Raw genomic sequence first — 17,727 nt, 5'->3', positions numbered from 1 at the left:
AGAGACTGTAAAAAGATAGCTCTAGGGCAATCAAGTCCTTCCTCTTTGTATCTCTTTGTGGATGGTGATTCTGGTTTTCTTTAATTTTGCTGCTACTACTTCTCTGCAAAATAAATGTAAAAATATGAAAATAAGTAAAAATCCCAGTTGTTTCATCTATTAAAATATTCATACATTTAGTTTTTTATTCAGCAAATATTTATTGACTGCCAGGGATTTTTTATGATAACTTCATAATAGTTTTATGGTTCAGTTGACTATTATGCCAGAAGTCACATTTAGAAAGATAGAATTGCCGAGGTGGATAGAATTTGGATGGTCAAGCATGAGGCTGAGCTGAATTTGTATTTGGATGTCTCTAGATTGGTCCTGATGTTAGTCTTCTGTATTGGGAGTTATAGACCCATGATTTCTTCTTCAGCAAAGCCGAATGACTAGAAGTCCTGAGTGTTTGGGTATTACCTCATCTCCTGAATGAAGAGCACCCTTGTGTTTGCCTGCTTAAGTGAGTAATGCAATTCATGGTATAACTGTCGTGGTAGATAAGGGTTAGAGCCGTAGTTTTCCCAGGCAGCATAGGACGTGCAAGCTTTTTCCTGTGGTTGATCTCTGTAGGCTTTCAGTGGTCCTTTGTGAGGAAGGTGGAAAAACACGTGTCCTCTTATTCAACTCAGGAACTATTTGGCTCAATAAATATAAATGAATGCATGAATGATTGAGTGAAAAAGCAAATCAGGAGTTAAATAAACAAATGGGAACCATAACTGCAACAAAAACTGTGGGAGTATAAAACTTTGTAGCACATTGGTATAGTGATGTAAATCCTAAAAGCTCCCTTTAACCTCTCTAAAATATCTGTTTTAAAATAAAAGTGTGTTTAATACCACTTGACAAAAGAAAAGAAAATTACTTTGAACATCATTGCTTGTAGCTTTTTTCAATCAATACTCTTTGACAAAGAGAACAGAGGATGATATCAATGGACAAAATAATTTTGGGTTAATGGAAAGAAAGCTCTTCTTGTTAATGAGAATTGAAGTGTTAGGCCCTTGAGATAGCAAAAGTGGCTGTAGAATATTATCCAACATTTTCTTGGGATGATCTCCCAAGCTTCTTTAATTTAAACACTTACTGACAAACATTTATTGTTTGTTTCATACCAGGCACTATAATAGGTACTAAGGAGACAGTAGGGAGTAATAAACATATAGATGCTGTCTTCTACGTGACTCTTATATATTGAGAGGCAGAGAATCAAATGAACACATCAGGATATAATGTCAAACTGTAGTTAAGTCCAGTGGGGAAAAAAATGTTGGGGACCTGATCTAGCCAGAGAGTGGGGCTGGAGGTTTTTCCTCCTGAGATAAGTGATCTATGAGCTGGGAGCTGAAGGGTGAGTAGGGTAACCTAGGCACAGGCAATTGGAGAACATGTGACCTGAGAAGCAAAGGTTCTGTGGTGGGAGCTGAGTGCCTCTCCAAGGAGCTCAGGGAAGGGCATTGTGATGGGTTCAGAGAGCGAGAAGGGAGAGTGAAATGAGGGAGAGACCGGAGGGGCAGGCAGGGCCGGGTATCACAGGCCTTGCATCTATTTTAGGATTTGAACCTTCCCTTCAGAGAGCAGTGGGAATCAGTGAAGGGTGACAGCAGAAGAGTAACAGGAGCAGACTTGCCTTTTCAAGCTATCACTCTGGCTGCCGTGAAGAATACTCAATAGAAAGGCAAGGAGTGGACATGGGGAGGCTCTTGTCTGCATGAGAGGTACTGCCTGAGAGTTAGCAGAACTGAGGAGAAGTAAGTGCATTCAAGAGATGCTTAGGAGGGAAAAGCAATAAGGCAGAGCACAGTAGAATATGGAAATGAGAGAGATGGAAGGACTTCTGGGTGCTAGCTTGAGTGATTATGGAAGCTGTATCTTTTACTGAATTAGGGTTGGAGGGCCAGGGTATTGTTGTTACTATTTTGGGGTGGGGGCATATTCAAGAGATTCTTCTTACACAGTGAGACCCCATGGACTGTAGCCCACCAGACTCCTCCATCCATGGAATTCTCCAGGCAAGAGTACTGGAGTGGGTTGCCATTTCCTTCTCCAGGGGATCTTCCCAACCCAGGGATGGGACCCGGGTCTCCTGCATTGCAGGTAGATTCTTTACCAGAATCTGAAATTGTGAGCTCAGATTCTGAGCCACCAGAAAAGCCCATGAGATACCTTAAGACGCCCAAATGGAAATGTCATGTATGTGGTTGGCTGTACCATTTTGGAGTTTTAAGGAATCAGTGCTAGAGAGAAGCCCTTGAAGCTTATTGGCAGATAGATGGTAACTTATGTCAATGAGTTTGTATAGGGCAGTGATCCTCAAAATGTGGTCCCTCCTACCAGAAGCACTGATAGCACCTGGAAATTTGTTAGAAGTGCACAGTCTCAACCCCTTCCCCAGACCTACTGAATCTGAAACTCAGGTGGGGTCCAGCATTCTGTGTTCTAAGAAGCCATACTGGCAGTGCTGATGCTGATGATATTAAAGTTGAGAGTGCCCAGGCTTGGGAGAAAGTATGAAGTATGAAGAATCTGAGTCTGGAGTTGAACCTTGAGGAGATGGGAGGTGAAGGATGACTTTGCACAGAACATTGGGATGGAGTAGTGTTGAGAGGGGTAGAATCCAGAAACAATGAAGAGAATATTCAGAGGGAATTACCTGTTTCTGACTTATTAATAGTAAATAAAATGATGCTTGCAGAATGTTCCCTGGATTTAGAATAAGCAAATCCAGAGAGACAGAAAGTAGATTAGTGATTGTCAGGGATGGAAAGGGGAGGGAGAGGGAATGATGAGTTATTACAAATGGTTATAGTTTCTTTCTGGGGTGACAGAAATGGTTTGAAATTAGTGGTGTGAATTGTTGTTGTTCAGCCACTCAGTCATGTCCGACTCTTTGCAATCCCATGGACTGCAGCATGCCAGGCTTCCCTGTTCTTCACCATCTCCTGGAGTTTGCTCAAACTCATATCCATCTGCAATCTCATCCTCTGTTGTTCCCTTCTCCTTCTGCCTTCTATCTTTCCCAGCATCAGGGTCTTTTCTAATGAGTCAGTTCTTGCCATCAGGTGGCCAAAGTATTGGAGCTTCAGCTTCAGCATCAGTCCTTCCAATGAATATTCAGGATTGATTTCCTTTAGGATGGACTGGTTTGATCTCCTTGCAGTGCAGGGACTCTCAAGAGTCTTCTCCAACACCATAGTTCAAAAGCATCAATTGTTCAGTGCTCAGCCTTCTTTATTGAATTGTGACTGTACTGAAATTGTGATTTGTGACTGTACTAAAAATCACATTACGAAAACACTGAAAATCACTAAGTTGTGAACTTTAGAAAGGCTAAAATGATAAATTTTATTTCATTACAAAAATTTCACCTGGGTTTAGCAGTAAGGAGATCATTGGTGACCTTAGTGAGACATGTTGTTGGCATGGATGAGGGTAGAAACAGAGTTGGTTAAGATGTGAGAGAAGAGAAAGTGGTAGCAGTAAGATGCGTAATTTTTCAGAGAAGTCTTATTTTAAAGAGGAAGCCAAAGAGAGGGTAGTGGTTGAAGTCAAGAAAATTTTTTATTTTAAAAATGGTAGGAACCTGAAAAATGTTAAAATTCTATTGGGAAGGGTCCAAGAGAGAGATATAGAAAGGAAAGAAATCATCCATTGTGTTGAATAATTATGCAGTTTCAGAGTGGGAAGAACTTTTGAGTTTACTAAAGCCTGATGTATTCCTAAACTTCACCTCCATTTCACATAACAATGTAGGTGGAAAATATTCCTTGCGACTCATCTTCCAATTCAAACTTGAAACATTGTGTGGGTCAGGTATCTTGCTGCCTTCCAGGACCAACCATTTTATTTTTACATGGTGCTGACTACATCGGGTGGTTGAGAAAACTCAACAGGAAAGATTTATTTATAAAATGGGAGATAATATGACTTGTGGACACAATGGGGGAGGAGACATTGGGACCTATTGAGAGAGTAGCTTTGAAACATATTTATTACCATATATAAAATTAGATAACCTGTGGAAATTTGATGCATGATGCAGGGAGCTCAAATCAGGTGCTCTGTGACAACTAGAGGGGATGAGGTGGGAGGTGGGAGAGAGATTCCAGAAGGTGGGGACATATGTATACATCTGGCTGATTCATGTTAATGTATAGCAGAAACCAATGCAATATTGTAAAGCAATTGTTCTCCGATTAAAAATAAGTATACTTAAATAAAAAATATTTCTTTTATGGAGTAAAATCTTTCAGCTTCTTAAGGGTACCTTCCAACTTATTTTAGTCCTTCATCCTCACTGCCTGAAGAACCCAGTGCCATCACTTCCTGAACCTTTTGTGAATTATCTGGTATTGATTGGGTCAATGCTGATTTTTCCACTGTTACCTTAGTATTCAGTTTTCTTAGTCTTCTAATTTATTGTCACTCATTTATCTGATTTCTAGCTTTCAGAATTTTCTTGATGTTGTCTGCTCTCATCTCCCTGACCTTGTTGGATTCCATGTTAAAAAGCCCTTTAGAATTCTCCTTCGGGTGGGGTTTTGGTAGATACATATATTTATTGTCACCTTTATCATTTTCTCTCTCTTTTTCCCACAGAGAATGTGTAACATGTCTTTGTGTCCCTTCACTTTTATGGTTGCTCTCCTTTGACTGTGTATGTGCCAGGTGCCATTAATAAGCCATTTTTCTCTTGCCTAGTTACGAGGGCAGCTTTTGGGAACCTCCTGCCTTCATGAGGATTAAATGTGTTAATGTGTCTAAATTACCCAGCATAGTAAGTTTTGGTAAAAAAGTATGTCATCAACTTCCCCCAGTCCTGAGGATGTGACTTAATTTTACTGCATCCTTAAATGTCTGCCTGTCTTTCTAGCCTGCTATGACTGCCTTCTATCCTAGTTTCGTCAGATGGCCTATTAACTCTCCCTTCACTCTCAAGTCTACATGTTTGATCACCACATCACTAGAGTTGTCTTTTCAGTTGTTGGTAGAGACTGGCTGTGCTAGGACAAGAGATATCATAATAATCTCACCATGCTTTGCAGACAGTCAGAAAGACTGGATTTGGAACTTGTCTGATAACCTATATTTGTGCATTTTGTTTAGCTGAGTCTAGGTGGGAAGGTATACTTGAAGAAGTAAGGGGCACCTTCAATTCTTATAATTTCTTCTATTCTTTTTAAATGCTGAGTTTTTTTCTTTTCTTTACCAAAGCAGAAGTTTTTGATCTAGTGTTTGTGGAGAGAATTCAGAGGATCAGTGGATTTAAATGACAAAAATTCTTTATTTTCACTAGCCTCATAAGCTAATGTGCGCGTGTTCAGTTGCTCAATCGTGTCCAGCTCTTTGTGACCATGAACCACCTGCTGGGCTCTTTTGTTCGTGGGATTTTCCCGGCGAGAATATTCGAATGGGTTGCCATTTTCTCCTCCAGGGGATCTTCCTGTCCCAGGGATTGAATGCCGGTGTCTCCTGCATTGGCAGGTGGATTCTTTACCACTGAACCACCTGGGAAGTCCCAATTTATAAGATTAAATTCAACAACTGGGTTGGCTGAAAAGTTCGTTTGGATTTTTCTGTAAGATAATTTTTCCAAAAGATGTAACAGCAGTAAAACCTGAACGAACTTTTTGGTAACTCAATATAAATGTTGTAAATATTAAACTATAGTAGTATTAGCAATTCAAGTGACTTTTTCACAATAGAAACTATAGACATTTTAATATCCCATTACAGTTGTTGTGTATATCTTTAGATATTTATGTTCACTCCTTTAAAACTATAATCAGACCTACTACTACTATGTTAAGAATGGTATTATACATAATTAAGTATTGTATTATATATTTGTTTTTGTTATATTTTGTTAACTTTACGTTTAATTACATTTGTCTTTGATCAGTTCTATGTATTTTATTCATTTGAAAACATTTTGAAAAGAGGGGTCCATGAGAATGCTGCAGGGGTCCATGACAAACAAAAGGTTCTGAACCTTGTCCTAAAAAGACAAGTTCCTACAAAGGAATGTGTTGTTATTTATATAAATTAGTATTTTTTTCTTAGATCCATAGCTGCTACTTTCACTAGCTTAATCCATTATAATTTGCTTCTTAATATATGATTTATGTCTTTACAAGATGTTTGAAAAGGGGGCTCTTTTGTTTTTCCCTATGTGTTTAGATAGCATTGAAAAAGAACTCTTTAAATCAGGATGAAATACCTAGAATAACCCTTCCTTAACATAGGTTAACTTTGAAGTTTCAGGACTTAAACATTTCTGTTAGGCTGCCTTGCTTAAGTTAACCTACCATTTTTAAATTAGGTGATCAGGATGCTGAAACTCAGTGATGTTGATGTTGCATTTCAGTTCGCGGCTTAGCAGCCATCGGTTCAAGTTCCCTTGACTGGTTGTGATACAAGACTTAGTTCTATGTTAATTATGTGTTAAAACCTTAAAGAGTCATTTTCTCCCCATGAAATGTCTTCTGTGGCGTTCCCCACTGGGCCTCCACTTTGTGTGGTACATTTGACTTTGTGATTGGCAGGTGCCTGACCGCTCTGTTCATTCAGGTCAGCAATGGGGGCTGGGCCAAGCTACTGAGAGCCTTGAGGTCAAGTTTCTTGCCTTGGACACCTTGGAACATTGTTAGTGTTAAAGCTCCAATGCCAGTTCTGCTAACTGACCTGAACTTGATACTAGAGTTTTATGTTGCCTAAAGAAGGCCTGCTAAGTTGCTCTAAAAACTTAAATAAAGGATGAAGCACTCAGTTTTCGATGCAGTAGGTCTCCACTTTTCCTAGAACCTGAGAGGAGATTGTTTGGAAGCAGGATGGCATTTTCCTTAGCAATTTTTGTGGGGATGAAGGTGGGGGTAGGGGAGCAGAATGGAAGTGGTGGCATTTAATCTGTGAAAGTAACTGCCAGGTTTTATTGACCTGAATACATTGTCCCCCTTAGTCTTTTATGTTTGTATTTGCCATATGGGCTTTCCTGATGGCTCAGATGGTAAAGAATCTGCTTGTAATGCAGCAGACTCAGGTTTGATTCCTGGGTTGGGAAGATCTCCTGGAGAAGGGAATGGCTACCCAGTCCAGTGTTCTTGTCTGGAGAATCCCCATGGACAGAGGAGCCTGGTGGGCTACAGTCCATAGGGTTGCAGAGAGTCAGACACAACTGAATGACTTTCACTTTCACCACTCTGCTGTATTCCTGCCAGATGGTTATTTCTCTTTCTGAATACCTCTGATGATGATGCATGTTTTACTTAATGAAACACTCATTGTTAATAATAAGAATAATAGTCATAATACTTATTGAGTGGTTCCTTTGTGCTAGGCACTATAGGAAGGACATTGTTTTTTTTTAATGAAATCCAACAACAGTTCTGTGAATATTAAATTAGTAACTTCATTTCACAAATCAGGAAAGCAAAACAGATGGAGGTAAAATTGGCTTGAGCTCCCAGCCAATATGTGGCAGAGTTGGAATTTGAAGGCAATCTGATCACAGAGCTCTGGTTCCTAAATCTGCTTTCTCTTAACTCAGCTTGTTGGATTCAAGCAATTTCAGAAGTGCTTGAGTTAAGCTGTAGGAGTAGTTAACTAGTAGGATCTGATGTGTTATATAAGTTTACCATGTTGACAGCTGTGAAACCAAACAAGCATGTATCCAACTGACATTATTTTGAGTATTCAAAATGCATGTCTTTAATGTTACTTTTTTTTTTTTTGTCTTCATAGGGATGCTTCCTTTGGAAATTGCACTTACAATCTCACCATCCTCGACTGTTTGCAGGGAATCAGAAAGGTAATAACAATTTCCTTGCTGTAGCTGCCATCGTAATTTAACAATATGAAAAAGGAGTGGAGTTGCTATCTTTGTTGTTGGAGAGAAGGGAGAGGGGGTAGTAAGAAGGTGGCTTTCTACTTCTTGAATGATGGTTGATCTGCAAAATACAGACCACAGGGCCAACAGGGGAGGTGTTCTGGGGGATAACTCTTATAGACGCGGAAGGGGTCTCCCTTTCTCACTTAAACTACTTGTGTTAGCATTTCTACCTGCTGCCATTGCTGTGACCTTGCTTTGTCACCTGCTCAGCTTCCTTATCAAGCTAGATCTTGGTGTGAGAGAGGCAGGAAGTCATCTAAGCCACAACTCTCCTCTGTCAGTGTGGAGAACATTCCCACCTTGCTTTTCTCATTGGATAGTATTACATACCCAGGAAGTAGTCAGCAGGTTAGATATTATTATCTCACTTTTACAGATGAGGAAACAACCCCAGAGAGGTTAAGTCACTCTCAGGGCCACAGGGAGTTATTAGGGCTTCTTCTAACTCAGATTTCCATATCAGTCTGGAGTTCCTTCTAGTATCTTATCTGGGTATGTCATAAACCCATGGTTGTCCCAGTGTGGGAACTTGTGCAGAGATGCGGATGCTCAGACCTCATCCAATAGCAACTGGACCATAAACTCTGGGAGCGGTGCCCTGCTGTCTGTGTGATCTGATGCACTCTAAAGTTTACAGCCATAGTTATTGAGTCATTTATATACATTGTGGAGAAGTTAATCCAAAAGATTGTTGAGAACTTTGGAATATGTTTTAGAAACATTGATTTACAGTCTGAGTCATGCATGTTATGCTGTGAATTCTAAAGAAGCTTTGGAGTACATCATTCCATCTCGAACATACAGCCATGACTTTTACCAGCCAGGAATGTATGTATTTCATAACCCATTGGCAAGGGTCATCGTGTAAATATAGTATCAGTAGTGAGCTTTGTTCTAGATTCTTTTCTCTGATGCAGTATAACATTGCTTTTGCCTTATTTCAAGTTGAGAAAATTGCTATGTAAAATATGCTACTTGTTTTCTGTATGTTTGTTTTTGACTTTGTTATTTCATTTTAAAATGAACTTAAACTCTGTAAAACTTTAAAATGGTTTCCAAACATTTTTCGTTTCACTTAAAAACTATCAAAATAACCTAGCCTATCTCCTGCGAATAACATCACCAACCCACACTTCCAATAACACAAGGACCCTTATGTATATTTCAGCCAGTATACAATCCAGAATTTTAGCATTTAAAAAATATGACTCAATGGAGAAGGGTAATCTATTTATTGTCACTATTATTATTATTGCTTATCCTGCCATCTGGTACAAGCTGTTTCTTTTATAATACATATGAAATTGAAGAAGAGTTCACACTGGAGTATCCCTCCTGTTGTTATGGTAACTGATAACTTGATACAGACATTTATGACATCCTTGCTCATGTAAAAGGAGGACATGACTTTATTCATTAATAAGGTCTTCTGTAAATTTCTTGTTTCATTAAATGCTGGGGTTTATTTTACCCAAATGTAAATGAGATTTAGAGGATCTGATTGATTGTTCAACATGTCTCTAAGTAACTAGGACACATTGCCTCTCTGAACGCTCTTATATGGGGCTTCCCAGGTGGCGCAGTTGTCAAGAATCCGCCTGCCAATGCAGGAGACTCAAGAAACACAGGTTTGATCCTGGGTCAGGAAGATCCTCTGGGGTAAGGTGGGCTACAGTCCAGGGGATCGAAAAGAGTTGGGCATGATCGAGCGTGTGCACATGCCCCCCCCCCCCCACCCCCCCCACACACACACTCAGGCTATTTTTGTGGCAGTGAGTACTGTATCTCCTATGAAGGTAGAGTATGTCCACATTTTTGCCTTTTTAGAAAGCATATCTTTCTGATTTTGATGTATTGGCATCATTATAAGCACAGGTTGTATATGTGTGAACTACACATAGAGGCATACACAAACACAAACACTCTTTAAAAAAAGAGGAAGGAAAGTGGTAGTTCAGGGCATGTATTCTCACTGTTGTGTCTGGAATGGTACATGAAGATGAAGTAAGCTGCTTTGTTTCAAGGTGAAATAATTGAGATAGGTGGTTCTGCTTGTCCTGTAGAGGTTGTCTCAGCCAGTGTTGTCAGAGTCACTTAGGAAGGCATTTAAAAAACGATGATCCCACCCTCAAAAACCTGATTTCATAGTTCTGCGATGGGGCCCAGGGGTCTGTATTTTAAATATAAATTACCTTACGTGCAGGTGTTCTACATTTTGGAAAACGCCAGTCTCTAAGGTATTTTCAAAGATAGATGTACTAAACTTGGCTTAATAGATTCTTCTATTTTTAATGACTTGATCATGTAACTTTTAAAAGTAACTGATTTTGTATTCTAAGGTAATTTGTGTCGCTTCATGACTTATAAAACAAAAGACACCTCTTCAAAATATTATGTCTGAATAAGCCAGATACTTTTAAATTCTAAATCATTGGTTATAAAAAAGAAGTATGAAAATTTTCTTTGTTGTTAAAAGATCGATTCTTCCTTCTAAATTGTAAGAGTAGTCAAGTACATTTTTACTCTTTCAAAAACTATCACTGTAAAACAAATTCTCTCATTGTAGACTTTAGGAACAAATAAGGGCCTATTAAGTAAAAACTCCCTTTTTACCAAATATCTCATTAATGATAAAAAGGAAAAAAACCTGAGAATAACTGATTTTTCTTCCAGCTGAAAATTTAATCACGATTATATATTCTGTTATAGTTAGTATGAATTAATTGCATAGTTCCCAATAGGTTTTAACTATACATTTATAGTATGATCCATTATATATATATGAATAATTTTAATTAAAAACTAATGTATATCAGAACTAAAGAAGCATATTGTGTGGGACATATTTTCATATTTTTCTAAGTGTTTAGTCCCAAAGACAGCCCCAAAGCAAAATTATGTATGTTAGATGGTTTCTAGATATGTATTATGAATTGAAAGTTGCAAATTTTCTCCTTCAGGTCAGGCAGAATCATTTGTGAGCAGGAATTCCAGAAATGCCTAGAAGTCGTTATCAATTTCACATGAAAAACTAATTCAAATTCTGCTTTTAGGGATTACAACATGGATTTTTTGACTTTGAGACATTTGATGTGGATGAATATGAACATTATGAGGTTTGTACATTTTAATTTTTTGGAAGCTATAATTTCACATTGATTAAATTGTTCTTTTATTCCTAGCACTCAGGTATTACAAATTGATTGACTGCTAAATAAAAGCATTCTGCAGTTTTCTATAGTTGTCAGCTTCATCCTTTCAGCTTTGATTATTGACTTTGAACTAGGAGTTATCAAAATTTTAGTTTAGGAAAATACCATGTCTCTCTATATTCTTTCATCAAACCTTTATTGACAGTTACTTTGAACCTTTAGTTTATAAGAAAAAACAATTTAAAAGTATAATTTGGTAGTAAAATCATGTTACTTTTATTTAAAAATCCAGGTTTTGATTAAAACAAAACCAGATTTGTGCCTTGTAATATTTTTGTGTATATCTTGATTTGAAAGGTGGCTAATGTACTCAGTTCTGAGAGTTGGTTGAATTTTTTTTTTTTACCACGGGATCATAACAAAGGGTTCCCCTAGTGGCTCAGCCATAAGGAATCTGCTTGCAATGTGTGAGATGCAGAAGAGGGGTTGGGAAGATCCCCTGGAGGAAGAAATAGCAATCCACTCTAGTATTCTTGCCTGAAAAATACCACGGACAGAGAAGACTGGCAGGCTACAGTCCATGCAGTTGCAAAGAGTCCAACATGACTGAGTGACTAAACACAGACACACACACTATTACAAAGTTTTTGAATAGTATCTTGCTGCTCAGCAAGGCAGTTTAGGCAAAGGCTGTCAAAGTTACATTGTGCTATAAGGAGGTGTGAGGGAAGAGCACTTCCGGGTTAGTAGAGGAGTCTTCAGTTCTGTTCACTTCAGTCCCTCAGTTGTGTCTGACTCTTTGTGATCCCATGAACCGCAGCACGCCAGGCCTCCCTGTACATCACCAACTCCCGGAGTTTGCCCAAACTCATGTCCATTGAGTCAATGATGCCATCCAACCATCTCATCCTCTGTCATCCCCTTCTCCTCCCACCTTGAATCTTTTCCAGCATCAGGGTCTTTTCAAATGAGTCAGCTCTTCACATGAGGTGGCCAAATTATTGGAGCTTCAGCTTCAACATTAGTCCTTCCAATGAACACCCAGGACTGATCTCCTTTAGGATGGACTGGTTGGATCTCTTTGCAGTCCAAGGGACTCTCAAGAGTCTTCTCCAACACCAGAGTTCAAAAGCATCAGTTCTTCAGCATTCAGCTTTCTTTATAGTCCAACTCTCACATCCATACATGACCACTGGAAAAACCATAGCCTTGACTAGACAGACCTTTGTTGGCAAAGTAATGTCTCTGCTTTTTAATATGTTGTCTAGGTTGGTCATAACTTTCATGGCTGCAATCACCATCTGCAGTGATTTTGGAGCCCAAAAAAATAAAGTCAGCCACTGTTTACACTGTTTCCCATCTATTTACCATGAAGTGATGGGACTGGATGCCACGATCTTCATTTTCTGAATGTTGAGCTTTAAGCCAACTTTCTCACTCTCCTCTTTCACTTTCATGAAGAGGCTCTTTAGTTCTTCTTCACTTTCTGCCATAAGGGTGGTGTCATCTGCATATCTGAGGTTATTGATATTTCTCCCCGCAATCTTGATCAAGCTTGTACTTCATCCAGCCCAGCGTTTCTCATGATGTATTCTACGTATAAGTTAAATAAGCAGGGTGACAATATACAGCCTTGACGTATTCCTTTCCCTATTTGGAACCAGTCTGTTGTCCATGTCCATGTCCAGTTCTAACTGTTGCTTCCTGACCTGCATATGGGTTTCTCAAGAGGCAGGTCCGGTGGTCTAGTATTCCCATCTCTTTCAGAATTTTCCAGTTTATTGTGATTCACACAGTTAAAGGCTTTGGCATAGTCAATAAAGCAGAAATAGATGTTTTTCTTGAACTCTTTTGCTTTTTCAATATGCAGCAGATGTTGGCAATTTGATCTCTGGTTCCTCTGCCTTTTCTAAAACCAGCTTGAACATCTGGAAGTTCACAGTTCACGTATTGCTGAAGCCTGGCTTGGAGAATTTTGAGCATTACTTTACTAGTATGTGAGATAAGTGCAATTGTGCAATAGTTTGAGCATTCTTTGGCATTGCCTTTCTTTGGGATTGGAATGAAAACTGACCTTTTCCAGTCCTGTGGCCACTGCTGAGTTTTCCAAATTTGCTGACATATTTAGTTCAGCACTTTCACAGCATCATCTTTCAGGATTTGAAATAGCTCAACTGGAATTTCATCACCTCCACTAGCTTTGTTCATAGTGATGCTTTCTAAGGCCCACTTGACTTCACATTCCAGGATGTCTGGCTCTAGGTCAGTGATCACACCATCATGATTATCTGGGTCATGAAGATCTTTTTTGTACAGTTCTTCTGTGTATTCTTGCCACCTCTTCTTAATATCTTCTGCTTCTGTTAGGTCCCTACCATTTCTGTCCTTTATGGAGCCCATCTTTGCATGAAATGTTCCGTTGGTATCTTTAATTGTCTTGAGGAGATCTCTAGTCTTTCCCATTCTGTTGTTTTCCTCTATTTCTTTGCATTGATCGCTGAGGAAGGCTTTCTTATGTCTCCTTGCTATTCTTTGGAACTCTGCATTCAGATGCTTATATCTTTCCTTTTTTCCTTTGCTTTTCGCTTCTCTTCTTTTCATAGCTATTTGTAAGGCTTCCTCAGACAGCCATTTTGCTTTTTTGCATTTCTTTTCCATGGGGATGGTCTTGATCCCTGTCTCCTGTACAGTGTCATGAACCTTCATCCATAGTTCATCAGGCACTCTGTCTATCAGATCTAGTCCCTTAAATCTATTTCTCACTTCCACTGTATAATCATAAAGGATTTGATTTAGGGTATACCTGTATGGTCTAGTGGTTTTCCCCACTTTCTTCAATTTAAGTCTGAATTTGGCAATAAGGAGTTCATGATCTGAGCCACAGTCAGCTCCCAGTCTTGTTTTTGCTGACTGTATAGAGCGTCTCCATCTTTGGCTGCAGAGAATATAATCAGTATGCTTTCAGTGTTGACCATCTGGTGATGTTCACATGTAGAGTCTTCTCTTGTGTTGTTGGAAGAGGGTGTTTGCTATGACCAGTGTGTTCTCTTGGCAGAACTCTATTAGCCTTTGCCCTGCTTCATTCCATACTCCAAGGCCAAATTTGCCTGTTACTCCAGGTGTTTCTTGACTTCCTCCTTTTGCATTCCAGTCCCCTATAATGAAAAGGACATCTTCTTTAGGTGTTAGTTCTAAAAGGTCTTATAGGTCTTCAGAGAACCATTCAACTTCAGCTTCTTCAGCATTACTGGTTGGGGCATTGACTTGGATTGGCATGATATTGAATGGTTTGCCTTGGAAATGAACAGAGATCATTCTGTTGTTTTTGAGATTGCATCCAAGTACTGCATTTCGGATTCTTTTGTTGAACCATGATAGCTACTCCATTTCTTCCAAGGGATTCCTGCTCACAGTAGTAGATATAATGGTCTTCTGAGTTAAATTCACCCATTCCAGTCCATCTTAGTTTGCTGATTCCTAGAATGTCGATGTTCACTCTTGCCGTCTCCTGTTTGACCACTTCCAATTTGCCTTGATTCATGGACCGAACATTTCAGGTTCCTGTGCAATATTGCTCTTTACAGCATTGGACCTTGCTTCTATCACCGTCACATCCACAACTGGATGATGTTGTTTTTGCTTTGGTTCTGTCCCTTCATTCTTTCTGGAGTTATTTCTCCACTGATCTCCAGTATCATATTGGGCACCTACCTAGAAGTAGTCAACTTTTCCTGAAATATGAGACACCAGTAGACTCTGAGTAGGTTGACCATTCATGAAAATGAGCTGTTTTGTCAAGGTTCTCCAGGGTTATAACATTTATCACTCTTCTTAGCAGGGCTTCCCTGGTGGCTCAGCTGGTAAAGAATCCACCTGCAATGTGGGAAACCTGGGTTTGATCCCTGGGCTGGGAATATCCCCTGGAGAAAGCAAAGGCTACCCACTCCAGTATTCTGGCCTGGAGAATTCCTTGGACTTTATAGTCCTTGGGTTCACAAAGAGACACGACTGAGCTACTTTCACTTTCACTAGGAGGACAAGGGTAGCCCTCACATTCTGGTCTCTAGGTCAGGATGTATCTGTTCAGATATCCTGCTTACATGTTACGTTTGACACATCTGAGAAGAAACTAATCATCTTTCACCCAAACATGGGCTTTGGCTTTGTTCATCTGTGTGAATGGCATCACTATTCTACTGTTCACCCAGGCTCAAGACTAAAAACATCACTTTTTTCCCCTCCGTAATCTGTTGACTATTTGAGTTCCCGTTGCTAGGGCCCCAGGGGTGTGTTTCATCTCTCTCTTCCTCTGTGTTCTCATTTCCTTCCCCTGGCTCAGGTGTTGCGTCCACTCTGGTAGACAATTATAACTGCTCTTTAAGGAGCCCAGGCCCTTCTCCCCTTGGTCTTTCACACACTTCACTGAATGGTCTTAAAACAGAGTTCTTGCCTTGCCTTGTCCCCACACTGGCTGCCACTCCCATTACCTGGCTGAAATGAGGATAGATTCCCCTGTCCTGGCATTGTTAGCTTTGGATGCAGTCCAGCCCACCTTGCGGGCCTGTCTCCTGTTTCTTCAGTCTGTGCACTCTGTGTTCCAGCCCTCCTGGGCTGCTTATTTATTGTTTCTTGAATGTCTCTGCACCCTGGCTGAGCTTGTTTTCTCCAAATACCCGTCACCTTTAACATTTTCCTCTCATGTGTGTGAAATCCTACACAGATCAGCTCTCACCCTTTACAATATTCTCTCCCCCTCCATTTCATGTGTCAAGATTTGTGCTTTCCATTTTTCTTATATTATGGCTATTTGCATAAAAGCTTTATTTTCCTTACTAGATTGTAAATTCCTTGTGGACTGTACATTATTAAATGGAAAACGTGTCCTGTGTTCTTGGATAGAAAGATTTAACCTCATAAAACTGCCACTTCTCCCTAAATTAATACATGTAGTACAATTTATTTAAAATCTCCAAAGAATTTCTTCTTCTTAAATTGTAAAAACTTTGTTATTGTGGCATTTTTATTGGGTTGGTCAAAAAGTTTGTTTGGGTTTTTCCATACGATGGTACAGAAAAACCCAAATGAACCTTTTGGTCCACCCAATAGTAGTGTCAAAAAAAAAAAAAGAATCCTACTACCCACCCCCATCCCACAAAGAACTGGGAACAAAACGATTGCATTTTAAGGGGGAAGGTTGAATAAAGTAGTACAGATACACCATGGAATGTTACGTAGTGATTTAAAGAAATTGACTTGAGCTATGCCACTTTTTGTGAATGATTTCTATTATATATATATATATATATTTATATTATATATTGATTGGAAAAAGTTGATATGGAAGAGTGCTTATAACCTTCTATTTTTAAACAAATAATAACAAGACCCGCCCCCACCTTGTACATATATCTGTCTATCTGCATTATATGAGCAAAGGTATCAGTAATTTCCTATGTGAAGTGAGTGAAGTTTAAATTGTATAGGTCCCCATTTGCATGGAAACCATTTTTGTGTTCATAATTTTGTATTCTTTTTTTGAAATGGGCCTCCACATTAGATAAGTTTCAAGTCTCCCCCAAACCTGCATCTCTGTCTCATGTATATGAACCTGGAGAAAAATATATGGCAAAACACTGGAGCCATTTCAATGAAAGGAGAGATTGGGGTGGAGGTTAGAGAGGGAGGAGGACGAAGACCTACCACAATAAAGAGAGAAAACTAGTTGATGATTTACTTACTCCTTTATCTTTTTTAAAACTTTGATGGTACCTGTGGCGGATTCATTTTGATATTTGGCAAAACTAATACAGTTATGTAAAGTTTAAAAATAAAATAAAATTAAAAAAAAAAAAAAAAACTTTGATGGTGATGTTGAGAGTTAGTTGAAAAAGCTATTGAAAAACCTACACATAGTTTAACTTTATTTTTGAGAAACACTCAACCAACTAACCAAAAATCTGATAAGACTGTGATCACATCTTAACCTGAATGAATAACAATGACCATCAGCCAGGTAATGGGAAGAGAGGAGGCAGTTGGTGAACACTTGAAAAGTTTTCCATCAAATAACTTCCTTTTAGAGAATGATTTGTCTATTCTATCATAAAGCCTATAAAATAAAAAATCAGAAGTAGATGTGTGATCAGCAGGTAGGGGGCATTTCATAAATGCTGCTTAAGAAACAAGTGGATAAATAAAGGAACTCTTCCTGACAATCTGTGGGCCCAATCATTTTTTGTTATAACTTGTTCCACTGTTTGCTCTACTTCGGTGAGTCTGGGCATTTGGTAAACTCGTGGAATAGCTAAGTTCATATACTTCATTAGCTCTAACAAAGTCAGTATTCCAACGAAGTCTATAGTTTTCAAAATAAAAGTGTTATTATTGATAGCAAATTATGAGAATGTAAGTCTTAGATGATAAGGAAATGCGCAAATTAAAGTTTCCAAAGGCACTTCTTGACTAAACCTCATTTAATATTTGACTCAAGAAAACGCTTAAATTGATGATATAGCAGTTCTGTGTGAGACAAAAAGGGAGTCTTTTATTTGTTTACTTATTTTTGGCTGTGCTGGGGCTTCGCTGCTGTGCGTGGGCCTTCTCCAGTTGCGGTGAGTGGGGGTTACTCTTTGCTGCTGCATG

General features: G+C 39.1%; 1 protein-coding gene across 7 annotated transcripts in view; it reads left to right on the top strand.

Moving 5' to 3' along the window:
• Positions 1-17,727, top strand: part of CDC14A (cell division cycle 14A) — a 187,345-nt gene that overhangs the window by 78,693 nt on the left and 90,925 nt on the right. For all 7 annotated transcript variants that reach the window (XM_044944641.2, XM_025288204.3, XM_044944639.2 and 4 more), the window contains 2 exons: positions 7,786-7,852; positions 10,987-11,049. In XM_044944641.2, coding sequence (XP_044800576.2) covers positions 7,786-7,852; positions 10,987-11,049 — 130 coding nt within the window. The remainder of the gene's footprint in view (positions 1-7,785; positions 7,853-10,986; positions 11,050-17,727) is intronic.

This window comes from Bubalus bubalis, chromosome 6 (genome assembly GCF_019923935.1).
Source record: "Bubalus bubalis isolate 160015118507 breed Murrah chromosome 6, NDDB_SH_1, whole genome shotgun sequence".
NCBI lineage: Eukaryota > Metazoa > Chordata > Mammalia > Artiodactyla > Bovidae > Bubalus > Bubalus bubalis.
Note: the sequence above shows the minus strand (reverse complement) of the source record. Positions and strands in the feature narration are given on the sequence as shown.